The sequence below is a fragment of the Anolis carolinensis genome, chromosome 3 (assembly GCF_035594765.1).
Source record: "Anolis carolinensis isolate JA03-04 chromosome 3, rAnoCar3.1.pri, whole genome shotgun sequence".
NCBI classification, from domain to species: Eukaryota; Metazoa; Chordata; class Lepidosauria; order Squamata; family Dactyloidae; genus Anolis; species Anolis carolinensis.
Genome location: NC_085843.1, coordinates 82833632 through 82851249, shown reverse-complemented (window position 1 = coordinate 82851249; position 17618 = coordinate 82833632). Strand labels below are relative to the sequence as shown.

The following is a 17618-nucleotide window of genomic DNA, read 5'->3' as shown; positions in this document are numbered from 1 at the left end:
TGATTATAAGGCATTTGGAAACTTGTTCAAAAAACATGTCTATTTCAGATGAAGAATGCAAGCTCAATTAAATAAGATAAATGTTGCTTGCAATAAACTCTTAACAAATCTTATCAGGTAGATCAGAAAGCAGGCAACATTATCACTCCATTTCTGGTTTAATTTTTCTAGGCTAATTTGCTATGACATCTTTTGAAATATCAAAGGACATAATTATTGCCATATTTTTTGAGAAAAAAATGTTTGCCTTCTACACACAAGGGAAAATTTTGCAACTACGTTCAAAGCAAAACTGCCAGGGGATGAGAAGGGAATTTGGAAGGGGAAAAACAGCTGACAAATGTAAACTCTGGTGCAGAAATAGAATCTAGGGTTTTATTGCCAAAAGGTTATGAATCATCACATGTAAATAGAATCAGAAGTTTTTGTTTGCAAATGCATTTAACAAAAATGCTATGACAATTCCATATGGAAAATGCAATTTGGCACAACACTGATCTCACACTTTAAGGAAGCTTGATGGTTGTTTTAGCATTGTCTCAAAGAAGCTTTATGGTCATAGAATTGATGTGTTTACATTGTGTAAAGCATTTTAGGAACACAGCAAGCCACATGAGAACCCTTCAGAGGCTTTTGAATTGCAACTCCCATCATCCCTCACCATTGGCTAATGGCAGCTGCAAACCAACATCTGAGGATGGCCAAAACGTTTTTCCAGTAAGCGGCCAGGAGTCTGGCTTAGCTAGAAGACTTTCATCTGTGGCCTCCATGCTCCAACTGCTTTGCTTAGTAGCTAGAAGCAAATTCAGGGGAGTCTGATTTCTTTTCCTGGTCTGCTCAGTGGACCAGCTAAAAATCTTTGCACAGGACACCAGACTTTGTATATTATAATTTTCTTTGAAACTGAGCCATTTTACAATGGAAACGTGCAATGTGATTTAATCCCAGACCCTTTTCTGGGGCCCTTGTTAATTCAGCCATGTTTGCGTATGTGTCTTTAAAGTGCCTGTTGACTAGGTAATTTGCCAGTTCCTTCTGAAACAGCACCTGGTATTCATCATTGATTGTACTAAGGACTGGCCCTCTTACCTTCCAAGATCAAACAGGATCTGGTACCTATATTCCTCAAAAAATCAGATAGGAATTATGTGGGCACAGTTTTGTCAGTAAACTAAAAAGATGTATTTAAATGTATTATGGATAAGCACTTGAGGTGAGGCAAGAGAAGTTTTCAGCTTCAATTAAAAGTAATTGGAGAAGGAGCTTGGGTTGTTCACTGACCAAACCAACTGGGAACTTCAAGGATTATAGTTTTTTAAAAAATGTTTTAAAAAGTGACCATGTTCATGATTGCTTTAAGACTTGTGCAAAGTAGGAAGCTGACTTACACTAAGTCAGACCATTTATCTATTTCACCTAATGCTGTCTGGCAGATATCAAGGGTATTGGGCAGAGCTCATATGGTGACTTTTTAAAGTGGAAATTAACCAGGTTGAATTTGAGATCACTGCACAGCCCTCCTTTGAAACAGGGTGAGCCATTTATTTGAAGCAGTGGACCCACAATCCAGCCACTACTACATGCTGATGCCTTCTCTGATGAAGCATTGGCAAGCTTTCGAGAGCCTGCCAGCTGCTTTCCTGCTGCTGAAAAGATCACAAAAAGTAAAGTAGCTGAGAGATTTTTCAGAGTATTTCTTCTGCTCTCAAGAAACTTACTTCTTCAGAATGCAGCACTACTGATCCAGTGCACCTGGATACTTGTTCCAAACAAAAACATACACACTTGGAATTTAAGAATTCAGAACCCAGGAATTTTTGAGCTCCAAAACCGATCAAAAGGCAGTCCCTCCACATAATGAACCATTTGCTATCCTTTTTGAAAAATTTCAGCAGTATAACGTTTCATATTTTTATTAAAGTTGGACTTGCTAATTCTTACTAGCAAACAGCACATTTTCCAAAGATCTACCTTCTGCCCCTCCCAAAGAACTGACATTTTAGAGACAGTCCTCCACTGACTTGGTCTCAGATAATTATCCCCATTTACATACTTAGAAAACAAGGAAAGCCTCTGAAAATTCCCTGAAGCTAACCTGGTAGAAATTCTTATAGTAATACACATAAAGACCATTAGATTTACTTCTGCAAGACAGTTACAGCCCATATTACAATATCTGCTGCCTAGGCATAGTGTAAAGATACTGTATAAGTAGCGGAAATTGTCAGTGCCACAGTTAGATAATCTTGGACTGTGGTCTTTTCATAGCAGTGTGTATTGTTGCATTTATCTCAAACTATGATAAATTTTGGGACTTTCCTGTTTAACTCTCTACTGAAACATTCGGAATGGCATTATAAGAAACAGAAATGAGTTTATGCAGTATAAAAAGATATACTGATCTCTCATGATAGTTTAGGAGGCAGAAGGGATGATTCTTAAAGATGAGTGTTCAAGACATCAGACACACTCAGTACAATCGAATTTAGGAAGCGCAGTTTAGCCAGCCATGCTGCAATCACACAATTACCTAAGTTGGTGGGTACATGTGTACAGGCTGAGCATTCCTTAACTAGAAATCCAAAATGCTCAAAAATTGACCACATGGATGGGAGAAAGGAAACATATTACGAACCATGGCTCCTTGGCCCTGCTTGGCCTTGCAAAAAAGCCCTTCCATAATAGGACACTATTTCTGGAGCAGGCAATACAAAAGACCAGAAACTGCCAACAGAGACACCACACTAAGCCAGGTTTTGGGTCAAGTTTTTGAGGAAAAAACATAAATGAGTATACACAGTAGTAGTGAGAAATCCATTTGCTCACAAATATTTAAGATTTAATTGCCCGTTTTGGAATTGGCTCTTTCAGTTTGCCGTGACTCAAACATTCAGCTACATACTTTCAAAGCATAGTATTGTAGTTACATACTAATAGGAATTGTAAAGAAGTTGATCAAAAGATAGCTTTAACCACTACTTCTTCCAAGTGACTGCACAAAATAGGTATTAACACACTTGTCAGGAATTAAATACTTTATTCTTGAGCTGATTTCTTCTGAGAGCTGCTATTATTATCCAAAGATTTTGCCACATATCTTGTCTAGTGCCATGTCTGTCATAATGTTCAATGCAGTAATCTGTCTTCTTGTTTGGCCTGAAGTTTGGCAATGCTGTAGTTGTTGTCGAAATATTTCACAGCAAAATACAGATGAATAATTCTGCAATTCTTCAATCCCAAACCCAATTTACTGGAGAGCACAACACAATGGCAATCAAAAACTCCAAGGTCTAAAGCAATCAGGTCACTAATCGGTGCACATCATTGTTATAATTGCCACATTGATAATATTAGGACCACGTAGTTGCTCAATCTTACAATAGGAATCTTGATAAAAACATGATAAATGATCGGAACAAATTTTTTAGAGATTATACTATTAATTTCAGTGGCTTAATGGAGTAATTATCCATTAGACATTTGTATGCAGCAAACAGCTCCAGAGAAAGGAACAACTTGTCTGCTGTGCTAATGGGGAATCAGAATGATGTAGAAGAAAGAAGGGCTGCATAACTCAACAAGTTGTAGTGCTTCCAGTATTAGAAATTAAACAAGCCAGTCCAATGCAATCCAGAGTGCACAAAGAAGACATACCATGCCACGTTAATGTGGTAGGGATTGCACTTTTCCAAAAGGTCATTATTATTGCTACTAAGGACATCCATGTTATTTGCCTGTCAGCTTCAAGACGTTTTTTACCATAGCCCCAATACCATCAAAGATGTGATGTAAGTCAGTTTCACACATAAAAGCTGGGGTCGTTACCACCTTGTGCTTCGTGTCCACATGGGCTTCATGGAGGATAGTTAAGGAAAACACAAGAGCTAAGTCATATTACCCAATAAAACAGTAACAAGTCTTCCCCATGCACACCTTCAAACTTTCCTGAAATCCTAGACATTGACAGCCAGTGGTTTCTAAACATCAGGTGCCTTTCAAGAAAATGATCAAACCAATACTAAAAAGCACTATGGTGTAACAATTTAACTGAGGACTTGGCAGATCCAGATTCACATCCTCACCAAAATGTGAAACTTAATGGATGAACCTGGGCAAAACAGGCTACCCTGCCTCACAGGTTTCTCCTCAGGATAAAGTGGAGAGAAAAACTGCTTTCAATTCATAAGAAGACAGGTGGAAAATAAGTGTAACGAACAAACTACACATTGCACAAATACGGAATGCCCAAAGGGCAACCATCAACTATTGGTATTACTCTTTCTCTGATACCCATTTGTCAACAATCTGGCAGATATCTCATCAACAACATCTGTAGAATTGCTCCAAAATTAAATTTTGGATTAGTAAAATTTTAAGAAAGCAATAAGCAGCAGCATCTAGACATTATTTGATTGACCTGGGCTGAGCCTCAGATCTTTTTTCCCCCTCCTCTAACAGGGCTGAAGACAATGAAAAATTTCCTGTTATTCAACTAACCATGGTTTAGAGTTCTGCTGAACCCAGAAAAGAGGCTGTATTCCTCTATGAATCAGAATCAGTTCAATGAGCAGACCTATGCTAGGCTTGGCAAGTATCACTCCCTTGGAGTTACTGTGCAGTCCCTGAAGGGACCAGGCAGGATCAGAAAAGCATCTGACTTCATCTAATCATGTAGTCAAGTCAGATGTAAAATGTGTACAGTATAACTGAAATCCATTGGACTTCTTGGAAATGTTAATGGTGATGTAATTGTTTTACACTTGATTATAATGACATACCTAGATGCTTCTCTGACCCAGTTCACAGAATAGCTGGTGGTAAGGGCTTCAATGTGTTTTTCAGGGGAGGGGTTTGGGGCACTGTTAGTGGGAAGCGGGGAACACCAACATCTGCAGCGTCCCCAAAAGGCATACATAGGCATAAAGGAAAATTATGCATGCATATGTTGCTAACAGAATATCAGCCAGATTTGGATTATTCTTACCCATGGTTTGCTGATGATAGATTATTTCAACAAAACCAATGTATAGACTAATTGTTACCTGTCTTTGTCTAGGGATAATACTAATCTGCATTTGTTAAAACAGAAACAAGAGCTTCTGTTTTCCCACAGAACTGTTGAGGGAGTGTTTAGCAATAATAAAAGGTGGTCAATTCAGAATGGAAGCAACAGTTCCCAATGTCTTCCTTGTAACTGTGATAAAGTTTAAAGTGCTGATTCATAGTTTAGTACTGCATCCACTCAATGAAAGTAACAATACTGAACACCTTCCCAGGCTTTTTGGATTCACTGCATCTTACCAAAAGGCTAACTTGTGAACTTGTGGAGTAAAAAAGAAATTACAGTTTTTTCTGAGGCCCACATATCAATAATAGTACTGTCACAAACCAGCTGTCTTGATTCTGGAAATCTAGGAAAGGTTTTCAGCAATGCTGCCTCAAAGCACTGGTGAAATTTTATCAGTTGATACATTTGGCTCTTTGGATGTGTTCCTGAAAGTTCTTCAATTCAGAACTGTGAAATATTAATTTCTTACATGGAATTTGTCTCCAAATATATGTGCTAAATGAGAAATTGTAGAAAAGGGGAAAGATTCTTCAATACTACCAGCAGAAAAAAGGATATTGTTACTTCTTTAACATGGTGTTTTCCTCCCAGTGCCTTAATGGCCCCAGCAGTTCCAGCATAAGGCCATTTACCACCTTGCTCTTCTTCATGTCCTACAGTGACTTCGGTACCTGGAAGAACTTTTGCAGCCAAAACAGGTGAAATGCAACACAAACTAAAAGAAAAGAGACAAACACTATTGAGACATTTTCTTAAGAGAATTTACTATGTTGTACAACTACATTTGTACCTTTCTTCCATTACAAATACTAAAATATACAGAGACATCATTAAAATTACCACAGTCCTTAGAAATGACCTGATCAGGAGGGCAGGAATTTAACTGCAGTTATTTTATGACAACTGACAAACATGGCTCCCCCTTTAACTATTATTACCTCAAGAGATAAGTTATCTTCTGATTTTCATGTTTGCAGCTATTAATTTTCTATAACAAGATCAGCAACATAAAAGCTTAACAAGCTGTATCTTATCATGCAATCGGCTGTGTCTCAGCAATGTTGGAAGGGTATTCACAGATATCCTAAAGGCTAAAATAATATTGCATAAGTAATGCAATCTCACATTTTGTTCTAAATGAAAAACAACCTGTGGAAAAGACTGCTTAAGCCCTTTACACATAAGCATTGCCACCCTCGAACTGCTTTTCCATCTGCAAGTGAATATTTAATTTTGGGGAGTACTATACTTAACAGAAAAAACTGTCAGAGAGACAATATTAAGCAGCTCCTCTCTATGTTCCTGTTCTTTTTCTCATGGCAGCAACGCCAAAGGAGCTTTCATCAAAAAGATCAAGAAAGGAAAAATACTGACTTTGACTTTCCATGACAGGTAATTAATAATCCTTGCTGCCTGTCAGGTTATATTTCACATATCTGGCTAGTGGAAAAGTGCATAAAGGAGTCACACAATATAATAATAATAGATAATAATATAATAGATAATAATAGATAATAATAATAGAGTAATAGATTAAAACACAAATAAAAATAGACCCCATGAATACAAATGGACCCCATGGGGAAATCGGTGATCAAGCCTCAAAGTGCATGAACAGTAAATACTGTTTAAATATTAAATATAAAAATATAAGATATAAATATGACAGTTGATTCTCAGGATGTGCAAGAGAAGTTATGTGAAATTAGTTAGAAAGGAAAGCAAAATAGCAGCAGAAATCTTCAGCAATTAGGTGGATGGGTGGGGGTTCGGAGAGGGGAAACTGAGCTTAAAAAAGGCCCAAAAGCAGATTGTAGCGAGCTAAGTAGAGAAATGAGAATTAAAGACAATAGTGGGTGGAAGAAACAACATTTGAGGGTAAAGTCATGCAAAAAATTTACCAAAAAAAAAAAAAAGCTGTAGAGGATCAATATACTGCCTACATCAAGAAGTCAGGAGTCAGTGAAAAGGTTGAAGGAGTCAGCCCTCAACTTTTACAGAGGAGCACACAACCCCCATACTAAAGAGGAAATGTCAATAGATATAATGAATGAGGAAATATGTCACATCCTGATTGTGGGCTTCCCGGGAGTTGGCCATTACGGGAATCACGATGCTGAATGAAATAGGCATTTAGTGTGATCCAGCAGAACTATTCAAGTTGTTCAAACATTATTAATACATTAACTACTGGTTTTTCCCAACTTATGATCCATTGAGCCAATAAAATAGTCTTCCTGTTGTCTTTTGTGTTCTTACAACCCCATTTTTGTACACCAAAGCAGATAACAAAAATATTCATTGTTGGCAGGCTCCAATGTGACTTATAGAGATCCAAAATATACAGGCATAAACAAAGCTTTCACTAAACATTGTCTTGGCACTACTGTAGCATTCCATGTAATTTGAATTCTGAGATTTTGCCACACAAAAAGTTCATTTAAATACTTTCTTATACAATGTACATACCCAATAGGCTTCCCAGCTTTGTGGAAATCCTTTAACACACGTTCAACATCTCCATTCACTTTACAATCTTTTCCATCAACAGCAAAGGTGGACCTACCATAGCAAGAAAAGCCCATATGATATATTACTTGTAGTATTAATACTCTAATATGTACCCTAATATTTGACATAACAATGCTTAACATAAGTAAGGATGGTTACCATGTTCAATGTAACTAAAAATATGTTTAGGAATGCAAATACTTTAAAGAAAAAATCATTTAAAAAAAAACAAATACTTTAAAAATAAATTAGGGGAAAGAAACAGAAAATGATCAAGAGAATGAAATCACATCATTACCTTTCAGTGTGTGTCAATGCCCATGCCTGCCCCCCCCCCCCCCCCCACACACACACACTTAACTCTGGGGCAAGAAGAACAGGAAATCCAGAAATCCAGCACTAGCCTTTCCTCTTCAGTGCTACCTATAAAGTCAGCAGGGTTCTGTCTAAATACCAAGCTCAGGGGCAATTACTATAGCCACTTTGCTCGCTGCAGAGTAGGTGGCACTTTCATTCTTAGCCCTATCATTTCTGGACAGTTAGCAATCCCTATAAGCCTTCACTAATGTAATGTAGTCTAACAGATCTTGAAGATAGCACCAAATCACTTCCAGTCAACATACCCAGAGAACAGCAGGCACATTGAGTAAAGCACACACACACAGTAAAAACATCACATGGAAATTGCTCAAGTCATTTTTCATGCTGATCCATTCATATGCACAATGGTCATGCTGACTGCACATTACCCAAGGAGAAAGTACACTTTCTATAGCTGCATCAAAGTGATTTGGTGTGCCAAGAAACTTGTAAATTGCTCAACACAGTCTGAGAGCCAATGTTAACAGCCTATGACAGCTAGATTCAGCAGTTAGAACAGAGTAACTCTTCTACACGGTGGTCCTGCCCTTAGTTACATCCAAACTGAATTACTGCAATGCACTCTACATGGGGCTGGCTTTGAAAATGGCCCAGAAACTGCAACTGGTGCAAAGGTCGGCAGCCAGGTTGTTAACTGGAGCTAATTATAGGGGGTGAATGACGCCCTATTAAAAGAGCTCCACTGGTTGCCAATAAGTTTCCGGTCCCAATTCAAAGTACAGGTTATGACCTACAAAGCCCTAAATGGCTCAGGTCCTGCCTATCTTTGCAACCACATTTTCCCCTATGAACTAGTGTGGACCCTAAGATCTGCTGGGGAGGCCCTTTTCTCGCTCCCGGCACAGTCACAAGCATGGTTGGTGAGGCCGAGAGAGAGGGCCTTCTCGGTGGTGGCCCCCCAGCTCTGGAACTCCCTATCCAGGAAGATAAGGCTGGCATCCACTCTGTCCACCTTCCGCAGGGACCTCAAAATCTGGATATTCCAGTGATTAGGCCCCATCAATGGATGCTCATTCCAAACTACCAAACTATCATTACAATGAGCTCAACACATTACCCCAGCCCCAGCACGTTTTGCACAAGTCCATGCTCAGCCCTCTACAATTTTTGATCTTTCCCACCTTATCCCTGATTCTGGTTATTTGATGTTGGTTTTGATTCATTTTAATTGTTGTTTTTATAGTCTGTTGTTTCTAATAGTTCATTCAGATCGTTATATGTATATTGTGTTTTAATTGTGTTTTTAACTCATAAATTTTGTTGTACTGGGCTTGGTCCTGCTTGTAAGTTGCCTCGAGTCCCTTCAGGGAAATGGTGGCGGGATATAAAAATAAAATTATTGTTATTATTGTAAAGTGTTACGTCAGGTATGAGTAACATCAAGCTCATTTCTACCATGACACTCTTTTGTCAGCCTCTGTTCCCTATGAAGCAATTAGGATTGTCTTTTTAAGAACTTGATGTTCTAATGAAAGCTCTTTCAAAACATGGGGGGGGGGGGGTGTTGTAGAGTTCAAAAAATGTTTAACTGAGTTCTCCCCACATGCTACAACACACATCCCCGACCTCCCTAAGCAGGAATTTAGCCTTTCAAATAACTTATACTGTTGCCAATGGATGCTTCATTCCCAGTAACAGCCTTGATGCTATTGTGGATGGATAGAATTAAGGCAGAGGAGGGAGGGAGCTAAGGAAGAATGAAGGAGGGCAGTGAAAAAGAGAAAAACGGAAAGGGAGAGATTGAAGGATGGGGATGGATCTGGTCTTGCCTGAGGGTAGGGATATACCTCATAGATAGAAAAGTTCCTTACTTCCTTATTTCACATGGTTTTACACACATTTTCCCTGACTGGTGTATCTACTGATCAAAGTTACAGTTCAGTGTATGAAGATCAATAATGCTTCCAGTAAAGAAAATTATCAATACAGAAGGAATCCAAACCTCTAAAAATTACTGCAAGCTTTTAGTCCAAACAAGAGTAGACCCAATAATCAACGGGATTTACCTATATGTATAGAACAAGTCACACCGTCTCAGCTTCAAAAGGAGACAAAGTCAAACACTGAACAAATCTTGTCAAGAAAACCCTGTGATATGTTCACTTTAGGGTCATCACATTTGAAGGCACACAACAACATCTACTATCATTATTGCATAAGTTACTACAGTTGTCCCTCCACATATGCAGATTTGATCATTTTAAATAATAACAGCAATAATAAACAAACATAATGTGGTAACTTATAAAATTCAATACTCAACAGGTTTTTAGCAGCTCCAAATCCTCCAGGAAATATCACAGCATCATGATCGTTTGCAGCAAGTTTAGCCAAGTCTGTGATTTTACCACGAGCGATTCTTGCTGATTCTGCCAAGACATTTCTTGAGGAAAAAAGAAGAGCAATGTCTGGGTTTATGGGAAATTATTTTCAAACTACAATATACCTCCCCCCAAAAAAACCCATAATACACCTAACAGCTACAACTAGTGAAAAATACACTTGCACTAAGCAAAAAAGTGAATAACAAAGCTTTAGAAGAATCATGATAAAAACTCTTAAGACTGATAGTAAATATTACTGAGTTTAATAAAATATTTCATCATATAATTTTCCCTAGCTTTTATTATTTTACCAATAAACTTGGTAATGTTCACTACCAATCTAAAAATTCTGAACCACTGTTTCAGACAACCAAACATCCCAACCTCCCACAAAGAAAACTTCCAAGACATATCTATACCATACATAAAGGAATTTGCATATTAAATAAAGTCTTACCTTGAGTCCCCTTCAGTTGGCTGCCCTTTGCTATGGTCAATAACATGCATCTGAGAGACATCTGGGGCATATATCTGAACATCAGCTCCTCCACGGCTCAAATGGACTAATATGCTATGAAACATATTGAAAGATACAGAAATTGAAGGCAAAATAACAGATTAAAATTAATTTTAGCTTACAATCAAATCTTGACAAGAAATATCACAGAGGGGGGCAGAGGAAAAGGGCACACTAAATTACTTATGTGAGAAATTACACACCAGTAATAAATTGAACTGTTTACAAGTCAACCGATAATCATTTGGAAAGTATATAATTATACAAATATTCTTACGCAGAAGCTTCATGGATTTCTGTACCATCGTAAACGCCACATCCAGACAGGACCTAAAAAGATAAAAATTTGTGATTATTGGCATCTGGTTATCATTGTGAAATGAAAATCCTAGACTAGACATGCCGTTGGTTTGGCCCACTTTGGTTTCTCTCATGTGCTTATAATCAATATCATACACTGCAAGCAAACACTCAAATTTGAAGACAAATTGACAGCAACCACAATCTCAAAAGACACCACTAGTATCAAACCTATTAATACAACTGAGATAGTTGAAACACGTGACTATAATACATCCTATGGGGAGCAATCTATCAACTTGTAAGCTTGTCTGCAATATCAAGTATGCTAATCTTAAGTTACCTGTTATTACATAGAATCAAATAGAATCACAGAGTAGGAAGAAACCACAAGGGACCCAATACACCCTGTCATGAAGGAAAACACAATCAAAACACTCCTGATTCATGGGCATCCAGTATCTATTCAAAACCTTCCAGGACCCTCCCATACAGTCTTTTATAGCAAGATTAGATCAGCCCCCTCCCTCCTGGCATTCAGGAAGGAGCTTGAAACCTGAGGGTATAAGCAGGCATTTGACGAATGACACCAATACGCAAACAGCTAAAAAAAACCATGGGACTGATGCAATGTTTAAATGTCTTCATGCTTAATGTTTTATCATTATGCTGATGGATTGTATAGTTGGATTGTAATGATTTAATGTATTCCATATATGATGGTTTTTAGACATGTAATGTAATGTTTTTTATATGTTTCTATATGGATGTGTGGCATTGAATCTTTGTCATTTATTATACCGTAAACCGCTTTGAGTCCCCCTAGGGGTGAGAAAAGCGGTATATATATGAAATAAATACATATATAACTCAGAAAGAGGGGGCCCTGCTGGGACAGTGTGTTAAAGCGCTGAGCTGCTGAACTTGCGGACCAAAAGGTCCCAGGTTCAAATCCCGGGAGTGGAATGAGTGCCTGCTGTTAGCCCCAGCTCCTGCCAACCCAGCAGTTCGAAAACATGCAAATGTGAGTAGATCAATAGGTACTGCTCCGGCAGGAAGGTAACAGCGCTCCATGCAGTCATGCCAGCCACATGACCTTGGTGGTGACTACGGACAACGCTGGCTCTTCGGCTTAGAAATGGAGATGAGCACCAACCCCCAGAGTCGGTCACGACTGGACTTAACGTCAGGGGAAAACCTTTACCTTTACCTTAACCCAGAATATTCAGGCAGATAATCCACAATAACCCAGTTCAAAGCAGACCATGTGGGATTTTATTCAGCTGTGTAGAAGGGGCCTACATGAACTGCTTTGAACTGGATTATATGAGTCCACACTGCCATACAATCCAGTTCAAAGCAGATAATCTGAATTTTATATGGGAGTGTAGAAGGGGCCTGACAGTCTCAACCAATTCAACCTAGCTTATGGCAGCCACAAAAACAAAGTTTCTGGAGTATAACAACTACTTTCAAAGTAAGTAGCACACTATTAAACAGGAAATAACACTTTCAAATAATTGAAAGCGAGGAGGAGACGAGGAGCCTTATAACCAAAGTGAAAGAAGAAAGTGCAAAAGCTGGATTGCAGTTAAACATCAAAATACCAAGATTATGGCCACCAGATTGATAACTGACAAATAGAGGGAGAAAACATGGAGGCAATGACAAGAATTTGTATTTCTAGGCGTGAAGATTACTGCAGGCGCAGACTGTAGCCAGGAAATCAGAAGACGTTTACTTCTTGGGAGGAGAGCAATGACCAATCTCGATAAAAGAGTGAAGAGTAGAGACATCATACTGGCAACGAAGGTCTGCATAGTTAAAGCAATGGTATTCCCCGTAGTAACTTATGGATGCGAGAGCTGGACCATAAGGAAGGCTGAGCAAAGGAAGATAGATGTTTCTGAACTGTGGTGTTGGAGGAAACTTCTGAGAGTGCCTTGGACCACAAGAACATTCAACCAATCCATACTCCAGGAAATAATAACTGACTGCTCACTGGAGGGAAGGATATTAGAGGTAAAAAGATTGGTACCATCACCAATCTTCATGCACATGAAAGGACATCCTAATATGTGCGATCTGATGGGCCAGACCTTGCAACTTATTTTTATCCATATAGAGGACCTTAATATGAAATTAGACTGTCTATATGACTGTGTATCCTTGGTAGTTAAAGACAACTTAGAACTACTGAATACCAGAGTGGGAGTGGGTGGGGGGGAACAAGGGTCTCGAGGTGGCTATACCTCCTACTGCCTATAGAGTCGACAAGGGGGGGGGGGGGCTCAATCACCAATATCCCAGCTAGGGACCCACCACAACAGCAAACACTACAACCTCATAGGCTGGCCACAGAGACAGACTGACAACAGCAGCACAGCAGATGGATAACAACCTTGGGATCAGTGCAATTTTAAATTGCTTTATGTTTATGTCTGATGTTTTATAGTTTTCATGGTTAAATTTATAATGATAGGCCACTGTTTTAGATGTGTAATGTACTGTTTTATTATTTGTGAGGCACTGAATTTTGCCATTTATTTGATGTGAACAGCTTTAAGTCCCCTCAGAAGTGAGAAAAGTGGTAAATGTAATAAATAAATAATAGTGTGAGTTGGGTTGTTGTATGTCTTTCGGGCTGTGTGGCCATATTCCAGAAGCATTCTCTCCTGAAGTTTCGCCCACATCTATGGCAGGCATCCTCAGAGGTTGTGAGGTATGGATAGAGTATTAGTGTGAGTAGTGAATAGTGTTAGTTACTGAAGATAATGTAATGGAAAGAAATCTGTAAATTTTAAAATATACAAAATAAGTATTTGACAAAGCTGCTGCCAAGGATGTGAATAGCTACCACTGAACACAACAGTTTACTTCCGGGGGGAAAACCACACCAAATGTGTCAGTCCTGAAACACAGCTTGCCCGTGACGTTGTCTACACTGGTCATTTAATTCAGTTGGATGCTAGGTTCAAACTCCCACAAAAGGACATGAAGTGCTCTGGGGTTTTGTGTAATCTCAAACTGGTCCCAGTATTTTCTATGCCATCATTTAATTGCACAGCGAAACCACTTCTTTCAATACCAGTTTGAAGCTGACTTCAATGGTCAGTATTGATGGGGCCATGATTCCTTTACTTCTCCTGACTGGGAATGCACTGAACGCGTGCATCCCCGGCTGCAGTGCCCTTTGGCCTAGGCCTGGAATGAAGTACTACAGGCTTGCCCGGGGGGGGGCGGGCCTTCCCTCGGACTCACCACGGCCACCCTGGCCCCGCGGGGGCGCGGCGCCGAGACATGGAGCCCCCGCAGCTGGTGCAGCAGCGCCCGCGACAACAGGCCCGGCCTCACACCCGCTAAGATAGCGGCCGACATGGCGGCTGAATGGCGAAGAGGCTGCGAGCGGCTGTTAGCAGCCGAAGGCCGTTAGAGGCACCGCCTTCCCTGTGGGCCGGGCAAGGAGACTATGCAGCAGCGCCACCTAGAGGCGGGAGGCGGAATCTCCCCGCTACGAAAAGGCCATCCATCCATCTATCTAAAGCAGGCAAAGTTTACCCATGCCTGATCTAAAGCCAAAGTAGGTGTTGTTGTATGTCTTTCGGGCTGTGTGGCCATGTTCCAGAAGTATTCTCTCCTGACGTTTCGCCCACATCTGTGGCAGGCATCCTCAGAGGTTGTGAGGTATGGAACCTCTGAGAATGCTTGCCATAGATGTGGGCGAAACGTCAGGAGAGAATACTTCTGGAACATGGCCACACAGCCCGAAAGACATACAACAACCCTGTGATCCCGGCCATGAAAGCCTTCGACAACACATCAAAGTAGGTGTGTTTGTCCCACAGAGGCTTCTGAATGGCTTGACAGATCTGGACCAAACTTGGCATACATTATACCCCTCATTACGCAACTTAAAGCAACTGTAGGTCTTCGGAGTACAACAACAACAACAACCCTTTTGCACCCAGAGCAGAGGGAGAGGAAACCACAAAGTGGATTGGATTTGAATGTGGCTAGAGTGGCGGTTCGAATTCAGGAGCGGGGTGAGCTCCCGCTGTTAGCCCCAGCTTCTTCCATCCTAGCAGTTCAAATACATGTAAATGTGAGTAGATCAATAGGTACTGCTCCAGCGGGAAGGTAGCAGCAATTCATGCAGTCATGCCGGCCACATGACCTTGGAGTTGTCTACGGACGACACCGGCTCTTTGGTCGTGTCCAACCCCCCGAGTCAGACACAACTAGGCTTAATGTCAGGCAAAAACCTTTACCTTTATCTCAGGTGAAGGATTGGCTTTTGCTAGGTGAAGTGCAAGCCTGTAGCCAGAAGCCAGTTTAGGGATTCAAATCACCCACCAATTTTTTCAGATTAAAAAAATTATAGAGTCCCTCCAGAACTACAAGCACTATCTCAACCAAATTATGATTATTCACACGATCATGATCTACCTTTCTACCAATTTACATTGAAATAGAAGCAATAACTGAGATAGTGGAAGCTGCCAAAATGTGGCAACACTGGGTATATATAATATTGAGAACCATTATAATAATAGGAGGAGCAGGAACGACAACTATTTCCTCACCATATTATAAAATCACCCACCATTGAAATTGAAGGAGACCCATGGGGTCAAGCGAAATAATACTAGAAATAACCACTATATCATACAAGCAGCAACTAATGAAATTCTGGTTCTGATCCAATATGGTTTCCATTTAAACCAAGCTGACCTATGTAAATGAAGAAAAGAAAGAAAAAAAAGCCATTTTACGACATCTTCCTTCAGGACAGAGGATCTCTTTGCCTCTTTTGGGGACAAGCACCATGCACTTTATTTGCTTGCTATACTTCTTCGCCGGGAACTGGACAAGGGGAGTGTGTCCTTGCTGGTTCTGCTGGACCTCTCAGCGGCCTTCGATACCGTTGACCATGGTATCCTTCTGGGACGACTCGCCGGGTTGGGCATTGGAGGCACTGTTCTGCAGTGGCTCCTGTCCTTCCTGGAGGGACGATCCCAGATGGTGTCACTGGGGGACACCTGCTCGGCTCCATAGCCTGTGGGGTCCCGCAAGGGTCGATATTGTCCCCCATGTTGTTTAACATCTACATGAAGCCGCTGGGAGAGATCATCTGGAGTTTCGGGGTAAGATGTCATCTGTACGCAGATGATGTCCAGCTCTGTCACTCCTTCCCATCTGTCACTAAGGAGGCTGTCCAGGTCCTGAACCGGTGTCTGGCCGCCGTGTCGGACTGGATGAGGGCCAATAAATTGAAATTGAATCCAGACAAAACGGAGGTCTTCCTGGTTAGTCGCAAGGCTGAACAGGGAATAGGGTTACAGCCTGTGTTGGACGGGGCCGCACTCCCCCTAAAGACGCAGGTTCGCAGTCTGGGGGTGATTCTGGACTCATCGCTGAGCCTTGAGCCTCAGGTTTCAGCGGTGGCCGGGAGAGCCTTCGCACAACTCCGCCTTGTGCGCCAGCTGCGCCCGTTCCTTGGGAGGTCTGACTTGGCCACGGTGGTCCACGCTCTGGTCACATCCCGGCTGGATTACTGCAACGCACTCTACGTGGGGCTGCCTTTGAAGACGGCCCGGAAGCTCCAGCTCGTGCAGCGGGCGGCAGCCAGGTTAATAACGGGAGCGGCTTACAGGGAGCGTATAACCCCCCTGCTAAGCCAGCTCCACTGGCTGCCGATATGCTACCGAGCCCAATTCAAAGTGCTGGTTTTGACCTAAAAAGCCCTAAACGGTTCTGGTCCTGCTTATCTATCCGAACGTATCTCCTCCTATGAGCCCGTTAGAACCTTAAGATCTTCCGGGGAGGCCCTGCTCTCGATCCCACCTGCCTCGCAGGCGCGGCTGGTGGGGACGAGGGACAGGGCCTTCTCGGTGGTGGCTCCTCGGCTGTGGAACTCCCTCCCCAGCGATATCCGGCAAACCCCATCCCTCCTGGGATTTAGAAGAAAACTAAAAACTTGGATCTGCGCCCAGGCATTCAGCGAATAAGCTCATTGGCTGTTGTAATCGGGTCGCAAATCTGTAATTGTAGCAGTAGTGAATGACTGAGAATGGTGCAATATCGCTGCTTTGCAGTGTTTTAATTTTTGTATACTTTTTATTATGTTTTTATCATGTTTTTATCATGTTTTAATTGCTTTGTTTTTATAGTATATTTGTTGCTGGCCCTCGTGGCAGAATGTAAGCCGCTCTGAGTCCCCTCGGGGAGAAGGGCGGGGTATAAATGCATGTAATAAATAAATAAATAAATATACTTGCAAGGATGCATCTACACTGCAGAATCAATGCTGTTTGACTCATCTAACAGCCATGGCTCAATGCTATAGAATCGTGGGAGTCGTAGTTTGGGGTCACTACATTTGGAGGACCATCATTCTCGAGCTACGAGGGATCGCCTAAGTTACCATAGTTGAGAGATTATTTGTTGGCACAGACAGAATATATGCACACACACACACATCACTATTGGAATAACTGGTCCCATGTCTGCCTGCCTA

At 41.1% G+C, this 17618-nt stretch overlaps 1 protein-coding gene across 1 annotated transcript; it reads right to left on the bottom strand.

Annotated features, from left to right (window-relative positions):
- Positions 1 to 2813: 2813 nt before the first annotated feature.
- gatd3 (glutamine amidotransferase class 1 domain containing 3) lies at positions 2814 to 14556 on the bottom strand. The gene is made up of 7 exons (XM_062975167.1): positions 14363 to 14556; positions 11079 to 11131; positions 10742 to 10855; positions 10224 to 10343; positions 7538 to 7630; positions 5628 to 5783; positions 2814 to 3856 (listed from the first exon to the last, which is right to left on the bottom strand). The coding sequence occupies exons 1-7, from the start codon at positions 14477 to 14479 to the stop codon at positions 3727 to 3729; spliced, it is 783 nt and encodes a 260-aa protein (XP_062831237.1). The 5' UTR covers positions 14480 to 14556; the 3' UTR covers positions 2814 to 3726.
- Between the last annotated feature and the right edge of the window lie 3062 nt (positions 14557 to 17618).

What these genes read in the sequence shown, in the direction of transcription:
- gatd3 (XM_062975167.1), bottom strand. Translation starts at nt 14,479, where the DNA reads ATGTCGGCCGCTATCTTAGCGGGTGTGAGGCCGGGCCTGTTGTCGCGG. An exon ending in GCGGGGCCAGGGTGGCCGTG is followed by an intron (nt 11,132 to 14,362) that starts GTGAGTCCGAGG and finishes TTATCTTTTTAG; the next exon opens with GTCCTGTCTGGATGTGGCGT. An exon ending in GAAATCCATGAAGCTTCTGC is followed by an intron (nt 10,856 to 11,078) that starts GTAAGAATATTT and finishes TATGTTTCATAG; the next exon opens with CATATTAGTCCATTTGAGCC.